General features: G+C 53.1%; 1 protein-coding gene across 6 annotated transcripts in view; it reads left to right on the top strand.

Annotated features, from left to right (window-relative positions):
* Positions 1–19,797, top strand: part of GTF2IRD1 (GTF2I repeat domain containing 1) — a 63,653-nt gene that overhangs the window by 18,496 nt on the left and 25,360 nt on the right. For all 6 annotated transcript variants that reach the window (XM_065647164.1, XM_065647166.1, XM_065647163.1 and 3 more), the window contains exons 2-10: positions 2,837–2,965; positions 4,964–5,105; positions 8,876–9,022; positions 13,195–13,378; positions 14,450–14,742; positions 15,156–15,245; positions 16,099–16,182; positions 17,164–17,347; positions 18,453–18,478. In XM_065647164.1, the coding sequence (XP_065503236.1) occupies positions 2,843–2,965; positions 4,964–5,105; positions 8,876–9,022; positions 13,195–13,378; positions 14,450–14,742; positions 15,156–15,245; positions 16,099–16,182; positions 17,164–17,347; positions 18,453–18,478 (1,273 nt within the window). In that variant the 5' untranslated portion in view covers positions 2,837–2,842. The remainder of the gene's footprint in view (positions 1–2,836; positions 2,966–4,963; positions 5,106–8,875; positions 9,023–13,194; positions 13,379–14,449; positions 14,743–15,155; positions 15,246–16,098; positions 16,183–17,163; positions 17,348–18,452; positions 18,479–19,797) is intronic.

Raw genomic sequence — 19,797 nt, 5'->3', positions numbered from 1 at the left:
ACAGCACCCCTGTCCCTGCGCTGCCTGTCCTGTGCCCACCAAACTCATTTGGAGGGGAGAAAGAATTAAATATTAATTGTTTCTTTTTTTTTTTTTTTTAAATATTAAAAAAATAAAACCAATCTGCAAACGTTCGCTTTGGCCCCGCGACAGCGGCGTGACGGTCCCTGAGTCACCCCGGGGATGTGACTTGGGGTGTGTGGGTGGGATGGCGCTGGGGCTGGAGCTGAGCCTCCGTCTCCCTGTTGTGGGCCGGGAGGGGGAAATCGACCCCATGGTGGGTGCCATGGGGTGGGATTTCAGCAGGATGGGTGCGTGGTGCCCTGGGCAGGGGAGTAAGATGCTCTGCACCCGTCCTACCCCTCTTACTCCCCGCCACCAGCCCTAACTGCTGTAAGGATGGTTTATCCCAGTTTTCCTAAAGGTTACTTTCCCTTTGATTAGACAAACAACTTCAAGCCGTACGTCTTAATGTGATTTAAATAAGCCTAGTGCTTGCCGTGAAGTTTTTTTCCTCCTTTTAATTCCCCCCTTTCCTAAATCCTCTGTCGCTGCTCTTCGAGACCATAAATGATTAAAAGCTTTACAGAAATATTGTTCCCCTCATCCCTTAATGTCCTGTTATGTTACTTAGGTCATATTTTTATTATGATTTTTTTTTCTTGTTGAGTGATTCTCCCTTTTCCTTACTAAACAATCAGCCAGGTGGAAGGGATTACTTTGTCCTGGTCTCCTGCAAAGCAGGGAATGGAAGGGAGAGGGTGATGGGACCCTGGCCCCACTTCCCGCTGATGTTATCCCGAGCTTTCCCTTCGGTTCCCCGTCTGGGGCTGGATCCAGCTTATGGCTTTGTTATCTGTAGCCAAGGGAGAAGTATCTCTCCTTCATAAGCATCGCTTTCCATGGGAGACCATGGCCAAGCAGGTTGGTGCCGCCTGAGCTCTCCGAGGGGCCGTGACCACCCCCACCGAGCCAGGGACCAGCTCCCCAAACCGCTGCCGGGAGGCAACAAGAACATCCATGTCGTAGGAGTCATATTAAATAATAATTAGGGCACTCAGAAATCCGTATGGGCATAAAAATGAGGTGCTGCTTCTTCTCCAAGCAAGTGCTTGTGGGGAGGTTAAGAAGGGAGTGATGCTCCCTGGACCGAGTCCTTCCCTGGCGGGATCCCCAGGCGATGGCTGGTCCCAGCCCGGTGTCACAGCTGCCCGGTGTCCTGTGCACTGGGAACACGGCTCAGGGCCGGCACCGGCGCTGCCATCGCCTCGCTGCTCCCTGCCAGCTGCAACGAGACACCTCGTATTAACACAGCATCGATTAAAAGCAGGAATCTCGAGTTCCCTGCAGCCGCAGAGCTGTGCGCAGGGAGCTGCTCGCGAGCTTGCACGTGAAATTGTCCCTCGTCTGTCTGTCCGTCTGTCCATGCAGGGCTGGAGCGAGGCGGACGGTTTCCCGGTGCTGCTGCGACCCTTCGTGATGGTAAAGCTGGAGGTGCCAGGCAGAGCCCTGTCCCCAGCGCGGGGACGTCCCGGGGGCTGTGCCGGTGGGCGGCAGTGCCCAGGCTGCAGGACCATGCAGCTGCTTTCCTGCTTTATTTTCCAAGCTGACGCATGGTTTGGTTTGGGGTTTCTTTTCCCCAAGATCATCCTGGGGGAGAAGACTGTGCTGTCAGCTTCATTTGGGCAGTGGGTGCTGTTAAGAAGCGTTCAGAGCTGGCTTGGAGGTCCTGGTGAGAGTGATTTCTGAAATTTGGTCATTACTGTTTAATAGGGACTTGTCTCCACCCTTGGCTTGTTTCATGCCCAAATGACAGGGAGGTTTTGCGGAGCTGCCCTGTGTGTCCTTGGGCACCTGCAGAGCTGCCAGCCTAGGGACTGGCTTGTTATTTTGGGCCAAAATCCACCATTTCCCCAATTGCATGGGGCAGCCCAGCCCCACTTTGCATGCACGTTCCTTCTGCTTGAGCACAGGTGCAAACCGGGGCAGGAAAGTGAATTTGGGTTTTTGCTGTTCACTTTTAACCCTTGTTTTCAGCAGCTGAGCGGCCGTGGTTATCAGCTGAGCTGCAAATCGAGTTACACGCAGGCGCCTTCATTCATATTCCCTGTCTCCTGCCCGTCTCGCCTCGTTAGAAATTCTTCTCCGGCCTCTTTTATCCGCTCGCGGCTTCGAGCACATGATTTACTACCCGGTTCGAGTGGCTCCTGAGCTTTGCCGGCTAATTTGCCACCCTTTATTCGCGGGATTAAAGCCAGGCGGCACGACGCTGCCCTGCGGATGGAGGTGCGATAGCTGGGAGGGACCGTGCTGGGGACGAGGGGTGATGCTGTGTTGGGTCTGGGTGCCCCAGCACAGGAGCGGGACAATCTGTGCAGGGTGAGCCCTGCCTCAGTTTCCCCTGCAGCATCGGCATCCCTGTGGGTCACATCTGATGGATGGAGACACGGACATTGGGGCGCAGAAACCTGGCCCAGCTGCTGCACGTGTGGCCAGAACCAGGCGTTTTTCCTCCTTTTTTGCCTGTTTTGCTGTGAGAGATGGAGCTCCCAATGGCAGAGGTGACCTGGCCACTGCAGGGACACGCAGCATCAGCCCCAGGGTTTGGTTATGGCTCAGCAGCGTCCACTATTATTTGCTTTTAGCAGTGATGTGGGGTACGTGGGTCTCAGGCTGGCCCTGGCCTCTCTGTGTGCCTCAGTTTCCCCGTCTATCCATGCCGGCGTTGCACCGTAGTCTGTGGCACACGCCGGTGTTGGGCTGCGCTGGTGATGCTCAGCGCCGGCTTTCCATCAGTAACAGCAATGCACATACCATTTTTTTTTTCTATTTCCAGGTGAATATGGCCCTGGCAGGGAAACCTTTAGACGTGACGCTCAGCACCTCCAGAGCTGACCAGTGGAATATGGTTTTTCCCCAGAAAGATGAAATCATCACCAGCTTAGTGTCTGCCTTAGACTCCATGGTAAGAGACCGGTGGCGTCCCCATCCCCCTCCATCGTTTCGCCCCTGTTAGCGGGGCTGTCGCGCCCATCCCACTCCCCTCCGCTGCCAGAAACCCCAGGAGCTGAAGAGCTGGGAAATAAAAATCCTCTCTTGCCCTGACAGCCGTAAGGATCATAAAGTCGGCCCAAGTTAATCTCAGATGTGTATTGTTTTCCCATTAATATTTATGTTGGTATCAGTTGAATGTAGGGTGGTTGGGATTTTTTTTTTCTTGATGTTTTACCGATGTTACCGTGAGCTTTTACACAACAGGAGAACAATGGCTTTTATCTCCGAGAACAAAGAAAATAACTTTCATATCTTTTGACGTAGAATTCCCGGTGGAAACCTTGCCTAAGTCAGCCGTGCTTACATAAACAAAATAACTGTCTGGATTAAGTCTTGTGGACCAGAGCTAATCTTATTTTTAACTGTGAATGTGATCAAGAAGGGAAAGCGAGTGTGTGGTTACTAATGCCTAATGCAATGCGACGTGCTAAATAGCCCTCCCTTTTCAAAGCCAAGTTGTATTTAATGTATTTATCCTGGATGCCTCTTTTTCTCTGCGCAGGTAGGGGTTATTTTCACTAATACTGATTTCCTTCTCTTTGCCCATCACCACCCCACTAAGGAGCAGGTTCCCCGGAGCTGACGCACCCCAAGCAGCTTTGATGATTTATATACGTGCCATCCCATACAGCAAATTGTGTTACCGTAGTTTGGCTCCTTAATGAGTATACATTATTCCGCAGTCCTTGTCAGGTGCTTAAAGCAGGGCCAGGGGGCCAGGCTGTTCCTGAAATTCAGCTTTTAGCCCAACGCTTCACCAGTGCCAGGCTCTGCACCCACGGAAGCCCAGCTGCCTGCAGGTGTGATAAATAAACCATGGGGCCACGTGCACATCACCGAGCATGGGTTTGGATTCGATCTGCCTCCAAATCGCGCATCCCCTAGATTTTGTATTTATTTTTCAAGTGTCGGGCTTTTTGAGCAAAATTCTCCCATCGGCTGCTGGGTTCTTTGAAAGGAGATGTCTTAAAAATGTCTATACCGGGGGATGTGATTCAATACCTCCTTCTTGAAGAAGGTGAGCAGGAGGTAAAATGACCCGATATAGAGCCTGCTTTGAGCCCACACAAATCAAGCTGGCTGGGAATGCATGCAGGGAGCTGAAGGTAGCTCGGGGGGGTTGGTCCATGGTCCCTCCCCAGCTGCCAGCATCCTTTGGCCCCTCCGTGGTGCTGGGGACGGGTGACATGTCTAACCAGAGCTGCCGATGGGAAAATCCCCCCATTTTACCCATTTAAATCGTGACCTGGGGGTAGCGTCTTCATAGCGTCAGTGCCGTAGCTATGGGAATATGACTCAGGCTGCCGGCGCTGCGTAACTATCATAATACAAAAAATAATAATAAAAGTGCATATACATGTGTATTATGTAGAGCAGGAAGCGCACGTTACATAAAGTGGATTAATAGAGGAAGTCTTTTCCATCTCTTTCATGTTTTGCATAACTGTACAAGAGGAATCGTTCGACTAATCCAGACTTTGACCATATTAGTGTTCTGCGGCTGAAATAAGATTCCCGTGCTCCTTATTTCATTAGAGTTTGTAGAAAAATAGAAATTGTTGTTGGTTGGGATTTTTTTGTTTGGCTGGTTTTTACGTGAATGTTTTCTTTTAAAGTAATGCTATAAAATGTTTACTTTTAGGATAGGAAAAATTGAAATGATAGGTAAATAGTTCTTTATTTCCAGCAAAGCACAGCTCAGCTGGATACCTTTCCGGAGCTGTAAAGTTGCCAAAGCGTTTAGGGGATGTCATAAACCCCATGAAATTCTGACCCAAACCAAAACATTGCTTTTGATGGAAGGATCTTTTGATGGGAAGGAAAGAAAAAAAAAAACCCACTGGAAAATGGCAGGGGGTGCCGAGCGCGGCTGCTCCCGCGGCCGCCCTGACCCGCTGCCTCCCCGCAGTGCTCGGCGCTCTCCAAGCTGAACGCGGAGGTGGCCTGCATCGCCGTGCACGAGGAGAGCGCCTTCGTGGTGGGCACCGAGAAGGGACGGGTCTTCCTCAGCGCCCGCAAGGAGCTGCAAGCCGACTTCCAGAAGTTTTGCAGTGAGTATGGAGCGATGGAGAAAGCGGATGGGAACCGTGGCTGGAGGCACCGCACACCCCGGGCTCTCCTCTCTGAAAGCAGCCCCGGGGTGGCACGGGGCTGGGTGGCTGCACGGGCAGCGAGGCTGGTGAGGGGCTGGAGCACAAGTGTGATGGGAGCGGCTGAGGGAGCTGGGGGTTCAGCTGGAGAACAGGAGCTGAGGGGAGACCTTCTGATCTCTGACCTGCCTGAAAGGAGCTTGGAGCCAGGGGGGTCGGGCTCTGCTCCCCAGGAACAAGCGCCAGGACCAGAGGAAACGGCCTCAAGTTGCGCCATGGGAGGTTGAGGTTGGATCTGGGGAACAATTTCTTCCCCCAAGGGCTGTGGGGCATTGGAACAGGCTGCCCAGGGCAGTGCTGGAGTCACCATCCCTGGAGGGGTTGGACAGACGGAGATGAGGTTCTCAGGGACATGGGGTAGTGCCAGGGGTTGGGTAACTGTTGGACACGATCTTAAGGGTCTTTTCCAACCAAAATGATTCTATGACCCTGTGGGGCTGGTCCCCTGGCACTGTTGGCCTGCACTGCTGGTGTGCCGGAGTGGTTTTTGAGGACTTTTAGCAAAAGCAGTTTGTTCTGATGATGCCCCAGAAGCAGAGAGGCTTTCTTGGGCCAGGACTTTTTTCCTGGTTTTGGGAAGACAGGGATGGATTTGGGAGCTGGGAGTGTTGGTTGTGGAACTTCTTGGTTTTGAGGGGCTAACAGTGCTGAAAGGTTGACTTGAGCAAGACCTGTGGTTCCTCCGGTCTCACGTTGGGGTCACCAGATATTGCAGGGGTGTGTGTGACTGGTGCAGCCCTGTGTGCAGGGAGGCCAGCACCCAGCCCTCTGTGCCGGTTCTGTGCCTCTGCCAGCTCCCAAAAACCAGCCTGGGAGCTGAGAAGAAAATAGGAATGGTTCTGCAAGCAGGGACCTGTGTTTCTTGTCATAGAACCCTTTGGGTTGCAGGGCCCTTCCCAGCTCCCCCAGTGCCCCCCCTGCCATGAGCAGGGACATCTGCACCAGCTCAGGTTGCTCAGAGCCCCGTCCAGCCTGGCCTGGGATGTCTCCAGGGATGGTTCAGCCACCACCTCTCTGGCCAACCTGGGCCAGGCTCTCACCACCCTCCGTGTAAAATGAGGCATTGGATGGTGTCATCCCCGGCACGCCAACTGCTGCTTTCCCGGCTCCATGCAAGAGCCAGGACGGGCTCTGGCTTTGGTGATGCTGGGGACCGCAGAGCCAGGGAGACCCCAGACCCGCTCACACAAGCTGCTCACAGTGGGATGTCAGTGGAGAGAAATGACCCGGCTGTGTGTGCACACACGTGGTGTTGACGGAAACCATATTGGTGCTTAATCCACTGGAGATCTGGCTCAGGAAGGGCTCGCTCCAGTGCAAACATTAGCGCTGTGAAGCTGCCAGGGTCCCTGTCTGCTCAGGCGAGTCGCCGCACGTGTGCAGGCTGAGCTGGCCCGGCTGCACGGGAGCAGCTCCCTGCCCGGGCTTTGCGCTGCCTCTCGTCCTGCCCGCCACCTCCAGCACACCGTGCACACCCAGGGGAACCGCTGTTACTTATCTTCTGCTTTGGTGCATTGTGTTTTGCAGGACAGGAGGCATTTTGGGGGTGTTTCCTGCGTTTGCAGGTAGCTCTGCCTCCCCTCCCACTGCCCACGAGGGGCAGGGAGGTGCCCCAGGGTGGCCAACGGGACGGAGCTCCCTCTTAGCTGCTAAATGCCAACTGTGTCTCCCTAGAGCTCACAATATTTGATGACCTTCTGCAAATGTCACTTTTAGAAATACATATACATATATCCTAGCTGGTGACCTACCACTGTGCTGGGGCAAGGCGTTCGGCTTTAGGTTGTGATTCCTCTCTCCTGCGGTTTCATTTACACTTTTGCAAAATGAAATGGTCACGTCTGGTTGAAAGCACAAAACGATGGGGTTCAGGCGAAGCGGCTGATGCTGGAGACAGGGTGAAACGTGATAACTCTGTCTTGAATTATAAATGGCTCAGGCTCAACTCTGCTCCATAAAGCTCTTACAACTGGCACGCAGTGGAAAGCATCCCTGGAAGTGCCTCTGATTTATGGGCTAGCTGCCCCCTTCGAAAAGATCGGAAATAATCTAAAGCAGACATCGCTGGGAGATGTAAGAAGCCTCTTATCTCTCTGGGTGTGCAGACCTCGCTTGAACGCGCTGCTTTACGTGTACCCCTGGCTCAGCCTTCCCTGGCGCACGGGGGGAACTTGACAGTGATGAGGATTAATGTCAACGGAGCAGAGTGAGCGCCCGGCCCGGGGAGAGAGTCGGTGTGGGTGCATTTCACCACCTTGGTAAAACACCCAAAAAAAGTTCTCCAGAGCCTGTTTCCGTGTGCCGTGGCAGGGATGCGGAGCTTGCCGGGGGTCGCGCGGTGTTGGGTCCTGTCCCCTGCCCTGTGGCTGGTTGTGTGGGGACCCTGGGTGGCTCTTGCCCCCATCCCAGTGATGTCCCAGCCACGGGCTGTTTCCACGGGAGGGATCCACGAGCTCCTCCTTGAGCAGCATCCAGGGCCAGTCGCTGGCAGGAGCCTGTCGAGGATGCTGAAGGAATTAGTCCTTCACCACCGAAAATCCCTTGCGAATCACTTCGGATAGAACAGCAATAATGCACTTGTAGTGTTTAATTTTCTGTGCGTTTAGAGATGGAAGGAAGTCGTTGCCGAAGATATGCTTTATTTGAGGTTTAATGGGGGAAATTAGCAGGAAATAGCTGGTATTACCAAGCTACGTGACGCTGAAGGGTAAAAAAGCCTCCAAGAAAGGCGGATTTTCTTTTCCTGAGAGATTGGAGGCTAAGCAGATTGAAACCAGAGAAAAGAAATGCGCTGCCCAATTAATCACAACAGTTTTAGTGCAGCTGAGCGGGTAAAACCGGGGAAGGGGGGGCACAGACTGGATGACCAAACCCTGCTCGCGGCAGCACTGCTGGCACCGCTGCCTGTGCCGGTACCTTGCCCTGCACACCGCGGGCTACCGTGGGCCCGTCCGAACCGGGGTTGGGGTGAGTGGGAGACGTGGGGCACCAACCTGCCTGCCCAGAGGACTTTGCTGATGCCGTGGGGATAGCGAGGGGCCCGGCACACACAGGACCCCATCTCGTTGGGGCTTGGGGGGCAGGGATCACAGAATCACAGAATCACAGAATGTCAGGGATTGGAAGGGACCTCGAAAGATCATCTAGTCCAATCCGCCTGCCAGGGCAGGAACACCTAGGTGAGGTTACACAGGAAGGCGTCCAGGCGGGTTTTGAATGTCTCCAGAGAAGGAGAATCCACAACCTCCCTGGGCAGCCTGTTCCAGTGTTCCGTCACCCTCACTGAGAAGAAGTTTCTCCTCAAATTTAAGTGGAACCTCTTGTGTTCCAGCTTGAACCCATTACCCCTTGTCTTACTGTTGGTTGTCACCGAGAAGAGCCTGGCTCCATCCGCGTGACACCCACCCTTTATATATTTATAAACATTGATGAGGTCACCCCTCAGTCTCCTCTTCTCCAAGCTAAAGAGACCCAGCTCCCTCAGCCTTTCCTCACACGGGAGATGCTCCACTCCCTTCAGCATCTCTGTGGCCCAGGGATGCCTGGCTGAAGTTGGCGTAACCCAGCTGGTGGGTTCGATCACTTCACAGCCACTCGAAAGCGCGCGTGGCATCGCCCATGAGCCCTCTTCTCACCACAGCATCTCCCGTTTTCTCCTCTCCCCACCGCAGGAGTCCAGCAGAGGAAGGAGCAGGACGTGGAGGCGCAGAAGAAGTCAAAGGAGTGTGGGCGAAGCGTGCTCAGGGTCTCCCCGGACCAGGGATCAGACGTGTACCTCCTCAGGAAGATGGTAGAGGAAGTGTTTGATGTGCTTTATAGTAAGAACCTTCACGCTTCCATTTGGGGATTTGGATTGCCACTGGGGCTCGCTGAGCCGCCCGGTGCCACCCACGGACGTGGCTTTTGTCCCCAGCGAGGGAGCAGGCGCCTGGCAGGGGCGGCGCGGCGGGACGTGCTCCTGCGTAGGATTTGCACTGTGTTGAGATGGGATCCAGCTGCTGCTTCTTCACTTCCCCCTGCCCCAAACTGGGCAAAAAAATCCCTGTGCTGGGGGCAGCATCCTCTATGCCCCCAGCCAGGGGAAGCCTCTGCCATGCCCTGAGTGTGATTTTCAAGCGCGCCTTTGTCCCTGGTGTCACATCTACAGCACCTCTTTCACAAGCGCTGTGTCAGGGCTCTGCAGAGACTCTCTCACCCCTTTCCCTGGCAAGTCTATTTAAAAGGAAAAAAGATGATTTTTCTAGCAGGCGGCCCCACAGCTTCGGCTCCGAGAGACAAGCTGGTGCCGTTCCAGCACATGCATCATCCCAGGCAATAAAGCTTCTGCAATTAAAATGTAGATGACCATATGGCTGTTGATATGTAACCCAGTGGGTTGCAGAGCTCCCCCTGAGCTCAATCTGCGGAGGCTCGAGCTGCAGCATCGCCTGTTTCTCTCTCGGGAGCTCCCCGCTGGAGCCCCCATGGAGCGGCTGGAGGTGCCGGTCGTGCTACTGGCTTGTCCCCCGGCAGCACCTCCGGGGCTGTGTTGGCCTGGGTAGGAAAGCGAGGCTGGGTTGGGAAAACGGGGCGGTGTTTTCCCCTGTGCTGCTCAGTGGGTTGCATTAGCCCAGCGTGACGCTTTGCGGGGAGTTCGGGCCGTGTGGCCGGACCAGCTGCAGAACCAGGCGTTTCGCTTTCCTGGGTGCAGCTCCGCGTCACCATTTGAGATTTGGGGTGAGCCACCCAGCCCTGCCGGGGCTCTGTGGGTCTCCTTGAGCCCAAAGTGCAGGAACAGGCTCTCCCACTGCAGCGGGAGGGGGATAACGAGTGCCCCCACCAACCGCCCCGGGCTCGTGCGCTGGCTTTGCTGCTGCTGGCTGTTGTTCCACTCTTGCCTTGCCAGCGCCTGCTTCGCAGACAGAAAGGGGAGATGGCAGCCCTTCCCCTGGGGATGGACAGTCACTGAGGTTTTCTGAAACCATGTAAAGAATTTGGAGGTGATATTCCCATTAGCAGGGGTAATAAAATCCTCTCGCTGCCTCTAAAAGGCTTGGCCCAAGTGGGAAGGAAGGGGCGATGCAGAAGAGCCAAGGGAACGGGTTGAGGACGGTGTTTTGGCGCTGGTTGGATCCCATTCTGAGCTGTGGGTCTCATCCTCCTGCTGGGAGAATGCCAGGCTCTACGGATCTCTTGGGAATATGAGAATTATCCATGTATGACGTACCATAAATATATAATTGCATAAGAACGCTTGACCAGGGTGCATCTGCGTGGGGACGTACAGACCAGGTGGCCCACGCAGTGGGATGCGTTTGGTGATGCTCTTCACCTTCTTGTGTGTGTGGACACGCTGGCCGGGTCCCCAGCCCAGAGTGGTGACATCGTCACGGCCAGTGGCAGTGGCAGGAGGAGGTTGGGCATCCCTGGGCCAGTGCTTTTGTCCTGGCATTGGATGTAGTTCTAGCTTTGGATGTAATTCTGGCTTTGGCTTGAATTCTGCCTTTGTGGCAGATTCAGTAGGATCAGCTGTATCAGAGTCATAGAATGTTAGGGATTGGAAGGGACCTCGAAAGCTCATCCAGTGCAATCCCCCCGCCGGAGCAGGAACACCCAGATGAGGTTACACAGGAAGGTGTCCAGGCGGGTTGGAATGTCTGCAGAGAAGGAGACTCCACAACCTCCCTGGGCAGCCTGGGCCAGGCTCTGGCACCCTCACCATGAAGAAGTTTCTTCTCATATTGAAGTGGAACCTCCTGTGTTCCAGTTTGCACCCATTGCCCCTTGTCCTGTCATTGGTTGTCACCCAGAAGAGCCTGGCTCCATCCTCCTGACACTCCCCCTTTCCATATTGATCCCCATGAATGAGGTCACCCCTCAGTCTCCTCTCCTCCAGCTCCAGAGCCCCAGCTCCTCAGCCTTTCCTCACACGGGAGATGCTCCACTCCCTGCAGCATCTTCGTGGCTGCGCTGGACTCTCTCCAGCAGTTCCCTGTCCTGCTGGAACTGAGGGGCCCGGAACTGGACACAATATTCCAGATGTGGTCTCACCAGGGCAGAGTAGAGGGGCAGGAGAACCTCTCTCAACCTAAGTGGGAAGAGCCTCTCCTGGTGGAGCGGGCAGAAATACCGCAGGAGATAGTGGATGTCCCAGGGTGATTCTGTTTCCAACACCAAGACAACTATCAGAAATTAGCAGTTATCTTTCTTCTGTGTTTTTTGGGGTTTTTTAATCCTTTCGGTCGCCTCCCATCAATGGGGACTGGAAACAAAAAAATCTTAGAAAATGCTCAGTCAAAAAGATTGCGTATTCCCTCCAGAGCTGGGTAATCTCCACACCAACAGGATGACTGATTACCACCGGCTTCTATTAAACAGGCATTAATGATGATTATTGTCTCTCTTTAGCTAAACTGTGAGCCTCTGCACAGCAGCACGAGGCTTGGTGAAGGTCACTTTGGCAGTAACGCGTTCCCCATAAAAATATGTTCAGGGAGTTACTGAGCGTTGGGTTGATAAGGAGCTGCCGTGGGCATCGGGAGATTCTCCCCATCACGAGGAGAGGTGATGGAGGGAGGTGAAAGCTGTGAGAATCGGTGCATCGGGGCCAGGAAACGATCAGTACCCTCTAGGCTTGCAGAAAGTGGTGGTGCAGTGCAAAGGTTTGGTTTGAAACTTCTGTTATTTGCTTAATTAAAATATTATCCATCCCGCCTATGAGGAACCTTGATGGTTCATACAACTCGCACGTCGTTAGTTATCGTAGTTATCACACATTGCTTCAAAGAACATGTTGAAGAAATCACTTTTAATAAGGACTTGCTGACAGCGCCACAAGATTTCTGGGGTTTCTGTAAGATCTTTTTTTTTAAAGAAAAGAGAAAAAAGAAAATATTTTAAAGAAAATCAACAGTATAAAATCCCTCAGCTATTTAAAGGTCCCATAATCTGTTCTGCCTGCCCCTCAGCCTGGAGATGAAGGTGCAGACACCTTGCCACGCAGCCAGATGTTCTGCATCTGGACGCCTCTTTGCCAGACAGGTCGCATTCCTGCACGGCTGTTTCTTCTGCTTCGTGCTTTCAGCACCAGGTTTATTGGTCACAGTGACTTGGGTTGGTGTCCAAAGTAATTTTTCCACAGAGAGCAGCTCAAGGATTCGGGCCATTCCTTGAAACCGTTCAGAGTGGGCTGATTTTCCGACAGTGTCTCGTCTGGAGACCATCCCAGGTTGGGGCTTTTTAGCTGGTTTAGGAAAATCTCTGTGTAGCTGTGATTTTTGCTGGTTGTTTTTTGCTGCCAGGGAAGGGAAAGGAGTTTGATCCTGATTCCCGGGGTAGATTTTGGTCTCAGAGGTACAACGGAGCCAGCCCCGTGTGTTGGGGACACAGGGGGAATCTGTGTCTGTCATCAAGGGGAGCGGGTGAGATTTCTGGGCTGCTGGAGGTGATCGTGCAGTCAAATGTGTCCATGTTCCTATGGTGGGATGGAGGGAGACTGTTGTTGGTTTGGTTTTTTTTCTTGTCTTCCAAAGTGTATCGAGGCTACCTGACAGCACTAGCAATAGAAGTACTTTACATTCTTCCAGGAGGTAAAATAAGAAAATCGGCTGAAAATAAGGTTCCCAAAATATCTCAGTAAACATGACAAAAATCTGCGTGAGCCCTTCAGCCTCCTCCGTCAGCCCTCGGCTCCCTCCCAGCTTGCCAGTCGCCACATCCCTCACTGGCACATGTCCGGGCATCCAGGGGTTGGGCTTGTGCCAAGTGACCCCAGCCAAGGATTTTACTCTGCAACCCGAAAGATGAGGCATCTGCTTATTGGCTTTTGTGAGCTTTTTTATTAATTAGCGCTTAGAAAGAGCTTGCAAGTCCTTGCGTGCCAAGTGCCGAGGTAGAATGCAGTTGTCTTCTCATAATGTCTCCATTGGGATGTCTTGCTTTGGCGTTTGCTCCTCCAGCCGCGGTGGGGGTGCGGGGTGTCTGTCGGTGTGTAACTCTGCCCCCTCCCCAGGTGAAGCCGTGGGGAAGAGCAGCGTGGTCCCTTTGCCGTACGAGAGGTTCCTGAAGGAGCCGGGCTCGCTGGCGGTGGCCGGCTTGCCTGAGGGGATCAGCTTTAAGAAACCCATGGAGTACGATGTGAAGTCCCTGATGGCCATCTTAGAGCACAGCCACAGCATCCGCTTCAGGCTAAAAAGGTAATTTTGGGGCTCCCCGAAGGGGCAGGAGGGCAGTGAGCCCTCGGGGTGGTCGCTCCTGTAACGCCAGTGGATGACAAAGGTTTTGCACAGAGGAGACAGGAGGGTCTCCCCCATGTCCCGGCTTCTCCCCTAGACCCAGAAACCTGGATCCAACCGTGCCAAACCCAGCCTTGCATGGAGGTTCTTTGGTGTCAGGTAGCTTGAGATCGTTTTGGACTCCTTCCTATAATAATTGCATGTAAACGTGCACATTAACCGCATCGTGTCGCCGCCAAAATTTCCACTGCGGCTAGCTAAGTGCTTTCTGGTCTCCAGAGGGATTTCCAGTGTAAACGCTGCGAGCTTCTTCCCAGGCTGAAATGGGGATTTTAACAGCAGACAAGGAGGGAGGGGAGGCGGGAGACCACGGCGGGGCGACCTCCCCATCTTGGCCACATTTTCGCCAGGGGCTCTGCGGTTTTGGGTGCATTTCCTCTGTGTTTGCCCGGCGGGCGGCACCTCGGATCTGTTCAGAGAAATACTGAGTGCTACCAGATATCTGCTCTGAAGGCTCGGCACTTCTGGAAAATCAGGCTGAGACAGCTAAAAGTAGGACACACAGAACTGGAGCCGTCTGTGAGCTCGTGGCCGCCTGTCTCATGAGAAGCGTGTGGGCTTCCTCGGTCTGCAGCTCGTCCCTGGGCTGACAGGTCCCTGTTGGACGTGCCGTGGGTCCTGGGGCTGGGACAGGCAGGGCGGGCCGGTGGTTACGGTCACACAAATTGTTTTACTCTTTAAACACACTGAGCTGGGCGGCTTTGCCCCAGCTAATATAAACGCTTTGAACTACTATAAGACCAACCTGCTCTGCTTAAAGAAGACCAAAATGGTGCAGGCGCTTGAAGAAGCTGGCAGAGGTTGGGTGATGGCTGTAATTTCTGCAACAAAGAGCCTGGCAGTGCGGCATGTCCCCCAGTCCTGGGCACGGCTGTCTTCCTCCCTCCACATCCTTGCTCGTCCTGGCTTAGCAGAGCCACAGACTCAAAGGAATCTGGTTTTTTCCTCCTTTTCTCCCTCCCTTCCCCTCAGGCCAGCGGACGAGCCCAGCCGAGAGCCGAACCCCAGCGCCGAGCTGACTTGTACCTCCCTCACCCCCAAGGGCGGCCGGGACTCTGGTGCCAACGGCCCCATGGCCAAACCCTCCAGCCAGGACCCCCCCTCCGCCGTCACCAGCTTCTTATACGGCGTCTCGCTGCCGACTCAGGTGGCCGTCGACCTAAAGCAAGAGGTGTCCGGGCCGAAGGCGGCCGGCGAGGTGCTGCTGCCCCGGCCGGCGGGAGAGCTGAAGGTGCCTTCCTCACAGGAGTACAGCGACTGCTGTGGTAATAGCCTGGAGTTTGCTCTCAGACGAGGGCCTGGGCGAAGCCCACCCCGCCCGGCGCTGACAGGGGACAGGCCGGGGTGTTTTGGCGGTCCTCGGATGAAAATCGGTGCAAAGCTTGGCCTGTATGGAGAGGAGCAGATCCCCCGCCGTTTTGTGTTGCCCTGGCCCTTCCCCTCTATCGCTGCCCCGACACACCAAGTGCTGCGCCCCGAGGCTGCAGGGGCAGCCGGGGGGACAGTGGGGGCTCGGTCTGGCCAGGACCGTGCTGGGTTGTCACAGGGCAGGGGACATGGAGGAGAGCTGATGGGGTCGATGTCACCGGCGGGGACAGCACCCGGGGGCTTGTTCGGGTGCCCGGAGCATCGGTCAGGCTCTCATCAGCCCTTTCTCCTTGTCTCCCCTCTTGTCCAGGACAGAAATCGTCAGTCTCCGGAGGTCCCCTCATCCAGAATGTACACTCGTCCAAGCGCATCCTCTTCTCAATCGTCCACGACAAGACAGGTCCGTGTCCCATTCTGCTGTTGGAGGTGGCCGGCAGCCACCTCTTGGGGAGAGGTTTCCCCCCAGCCCCATCTCTCTGTGTTCTGCTGGGGGATTTATACCCTTTACTTGCTGCAACATCTCAGTGTCACAGCCTCATCCCCACTCGGGCCTGTCCCTGCCATCTCCACGATGCTCAGACCTTAAGCAATGCCAGGCAGCTGGAAAATCCCATCCCCACTTCGTGCCCGGGGAACCGAGGCACGGCTCTGGGTGAGGCCGTTCACCTGAGCTGCAAACAGCAAATACCTGCCAAAACTTGGCGTTATTTCAAAGTAACTGAAACCCACTAACCCCGGCGTGATTCTGCAGTGATGCCCGGGGGGATCAGCAATGGGGAGGAGACTCTGCCACTTCCCCACCTCCACCCCACCCAAGGGATATGCAACCTGAAATTCTGACGTGTTTACATCAAAACCCTCGCCTGCCCATGTTAAAAAATACGGGTGGGAAAGCTGGGAAAGAAAAGGAGATGAAAAAGCTCCTCTGTGAAACGGCCATGCCTTTCAGAGGTTCATTTCAGGTTGAGTTTGCTCTGTCCCAGAGGGTCTTTCATTTCAGGGTTGAGAAGTTTTATGGGGTCGTTTCTTAAGAATCTGCTTTGCACATGCACGGCTGCAGAGGAGGGTGCTTGGGGCGGGGGAAGCCGGACCTTATCTGCCAGCCTGGCAAAATCCGCTCAGGAAGAGGGAAATCATTATTGTCGAAGCAGCAAAGTCTTGTTCCTGCTTCCCAGTGCTTTGCACCAGAAAAGTGCATCTGCTGTGTATGAACCATATGGAAGTTCCTTATTTCTTATATTTTGTTTTGATAGATAAGTGGGACAGTTTTATAAAAGAAACTGAAGATATCAACACCCTTAGGGAGTGCGTGCAAATTCTGTTTAACAGCAGATATGGTGAGTAGGAGTTAATATCCCATTATGCATCTGCAGTGCTTGTGGTTTGCATATCATTATATAGCAATCATTTTTGTTCCCTAACACAGCAGCAGAAGCCATATGCTAGAGCTCCCTTCTCTTCCTAACACATTTAGCCCAGCATCTCCCAGTCTCTGAGTGTCTGCTGAAGGTTATGTCAATATTTCCATTAGGAGCCCCTGCCGCCGTCGAGGAATTTATAACTGGGCTGTAAACCAGCCCCACTTGGAAACGTGGAACGCCAGGTCGGAGCACCCGGGCACCACCGGCGCTGGGTGCGAGGGGGATTTAAATTAATACAGCAGGAAAAAAGAAGGTTTTCATTATTGCAGCTGCTTTTTTTCCGCTTGCACGGCTTACAGGTGTCGTTGGTGCTCCCCTTGCCACAGGCAGTGCTTTTTGGTTAGTTCCTGGGCGTTTGGGCAGCTGTAAGCTCAGGAAATTGCTCGGGAATGGACGGATTGGCTGGAGGTTGTCTCCTGAACCATCTTCATCAGGCTGTGGAATCCATGAGTTATAGATGGGCTATAAATGATCTCTGTAACTTATAGATTGTAATTCACTGTGCAACTCCTGAATTATATGTGGGCTATAGGTGAGCTCTGTAACTTATAATCTCTATATGTGCTCTGCAACTCACAAGTTAAATAGCTCAGCGACCTGCCGTGGTCTCGGGGAGGTTGGGGACGGCACGTGGGCCAGCTTGCCCCTGGTTTGAGCAATGCCAGGCACGTTGCGGGGTTTGGAGGACACCGTTAGCTGTGTTTGCAGCTGCCTTGTCTCCATGTTGTCCCATCTCCCATGAGAGAGCTGCTCCCGGGGCTCATCTTGTGGGACAAGCAAAGGAGAAGAGGGCAGGAGGCACTCACTGTCCTCAGGTTGAAGCCTTTACGCCTTCATTTTATCATCTGTAAAAGGAAAAGCCCGTGTTTGAGTGCAAACCATGCATTCACCTTTCAGCTGAAGCCTTGGGGTTAGACCACATGGTCCCTGTCCCATACCGGAAAATTGCCTGCGACCCCGAGGCGGTGGAGATCATCGGCATCCCGGACAAAATACCCTTCAAAAGACCTTGCACCTACGGCGTCCCCAAGCTCAAGCGGATACTGGAGGAGAGGCACAACATCCATTTTGTCATCAAAAGGTGGGTGGCAAGGGGGACTGCACGGGCTCAAAGGGGCTTGAGGATTTAAGCTCTGTTCCCTCCATGCTTAGAAGGTTTATTTTGACATCTAAAATTCATTTTACCCATTTTTATGGAAAAGAGCTATAATTTTCCCCCCCACGCCAAACCTGTTTTCCATCTCTCTCTCCATTTTTTGTGAGGATGTGGTAGGGTTGGCCATACCATGGTCACCCCCAAGCCCCGCCACCCTGTTGTAAGTCCATGCAGACATTACCGGTGCCATCCTAAGCATTTTGGGTGGTATCGGGACCCCCTGATCACGGCACAACTCTCTCTAATGGCATTTGGTGGGTGGGAGGAGGAACATCCATATTCACGCTGCACGGGGATTCCCCTCCACCTCGTTTTGCAGTGATTGCTTATGGGTGTCCTGTATATAGGACAGGGCAGGGCGTTGTGTCTTGGTGTCCGTATTTGCACTGGAGCAGGAGGACCAGACGCTTTCCCGGTTATCTCTGCACTGTGCAACCCCTCTTCGCTTCCCCGTCAGGAAAATCTGCTTTATAATATATTTATTTATTCAGTCCTTGCCTCTATAGCGCTCGTGTTGTTCCCTTGCTAGAGGTGTGAAACTACAGCACAGTACCTTTGCATAGAAGTTGTGTGTGGCTCTAAAATACAATATGTGGAAGGAAGGTGACATCCCCAAGGGTATGCGTGCCACAGCAAGAGGGTGTGAATACTGCAGCTCTGTGCTGGTGGCATCTGGTTGATGATCTGTGTCGTGAAGGTCCAGCAACAGCTCCTTTGGTCCCATCGTCTCTTTTGGTAAAGCCAGCCTGTAGCAGCCTCATTTAATAAGTTAATTAAATGAAGAGAAAGGCTTATAAGCAGATTTAAAGGTGCTTTAGTTAAAGAGCATATGCTGTAAGATTGCTTGGTTGCACAACAGGCTAAAAGGTGGGTTTTTTTTTTTTTAGCTGAAAAATTCTTTCCCTTTATTTTAGGGAATGAATAAAATTACTGTTTTGGCTTGGTTTAATGCTGTTCATTAATAAAACCTAAAATTCAGTCATTAGAAGCACCTATTTCTAATCCCTTTTTTTTTGTCATTTCCTCCTAGGATGTTTGACGAGAGAATTTTTACAGGTACGTTTGATTTATTGCCCACGAAATTGCAGGATTATCCAGAGAAGCAGAGTTGAAATAATGTCGCCTGTAAGCAGCAAAAGTGCAGGACACGTGCAATTACGCTCCATGAGGAGAAGCCTCGGCCGTGCCCTGCACGCAGCTGTGCTGACACCGCCATTGCCTGGGATCGGTGCAAGCACCGTGCGCCCCTTAAATCATGTTTCGAATGTTTAAGTGAGAAATCCCCAGTGCGTGAGGCTGGGCTGGCTCCCTGCACAGGGCTGAGCTGCAGCTCCAGGCAGCACATGGCATATTTCTGTGCTTTCAGAAGGAAGAAAAATCACTGCTGGGTTCCTCACTGGGAAATTATTCTCTTTTTCTTTTTGGCTGGGAAGTGCTAGCATCATCCAGCTGCTGTTTTTAAAAGAAAAACTTTTTTTTTTCTCAAGAAAATGATTTTTTAAGCTCTAACCCACTCCCAAGGGATGGAGCACTGAACTGTGCCTTGGGATACTTGGATTTTCCTTGCGAATCCACCGTGGTTGTGCGGTATCTGGGGGGAGGCATCGCACACGTCTGTACATCAGCTCAAGAGCTGCTGATGGAAGCACCGTGCTACGAGCTCGGGGGGTCCATGGCAGGGTGGCACAGGTGGAAATTAGGGGATGAGGAAGCAAAGCCAGCAGCACTAGGGCTGGTGTCATCTCCCCCACCCCTGCCTGGTCCCTGCAGGGCTACCAGAAGCAAAACACATTAAACCTGGCTTTTTGTGATTCGCATCAGCACATCTGACTGTGCAAAAGCATCTGCTGAGTCAGGAGGTGCCATTTTTGCAAAGACACTATTCTCTGAGTGGAGCTGTATTTTAAGTTGCCGACTGCAAAATATCCCAAAGCTTCCCCGTGCAGTTTTGCTCACCCTTTAATTAAAATACCCACCACTGCTGGGAAACCTATTTTTTGCTTCTCCCCTGGGTAGCAGCTACAGGCAGGCTCTGCTGCTGCAAGAACAAGATTTGGTCCATAGAAAGCACAAATTCAAAGGAGTCTTTTGGACTGTCGCTAGATAAATAGTGACTTTAAGACTCCGTATTGCTGCTGGTCCCATTGCCAGAGCCCTGCCCTTCCTTGCAGGCTGGAGCAGAAAGGAAAAAGACTTCATGTTCCCACGGACAACATGTATTTTGGAAGGGTGGGGATGTCGCGATGGCACTTTGAGACCAGCAAAGGGCCTTCAGCAGCAGCTATTTAGCAAGGCACCTACATGGTTTCTGCAGCCTCGCGGCATAATTTCATTCCCTCCTTCCTCCAGCACTAATTCTTTAGCTTTCGCTCACC

This window comes from Caloenas nicobarica, chromosome 17 (assembly GCF_036013445.1).
Source record: "Caloenas nicobarica isolate bCalNic1 chromosome 17, bCalNic1.hap1, whole genome shotgun sequence".
Classification (NCBI taxonomy): Eukaryota; Metazoa; Chordata; class Aves; order Columbiformes; family Columbidae; genus Caloenas; species Caloenas nicobarica.
The sequence above is the reverse complement of the archived record's forward strand: the minus strand, read 5'-3'. Positions and strand labels throughout refer to the sequence as shown.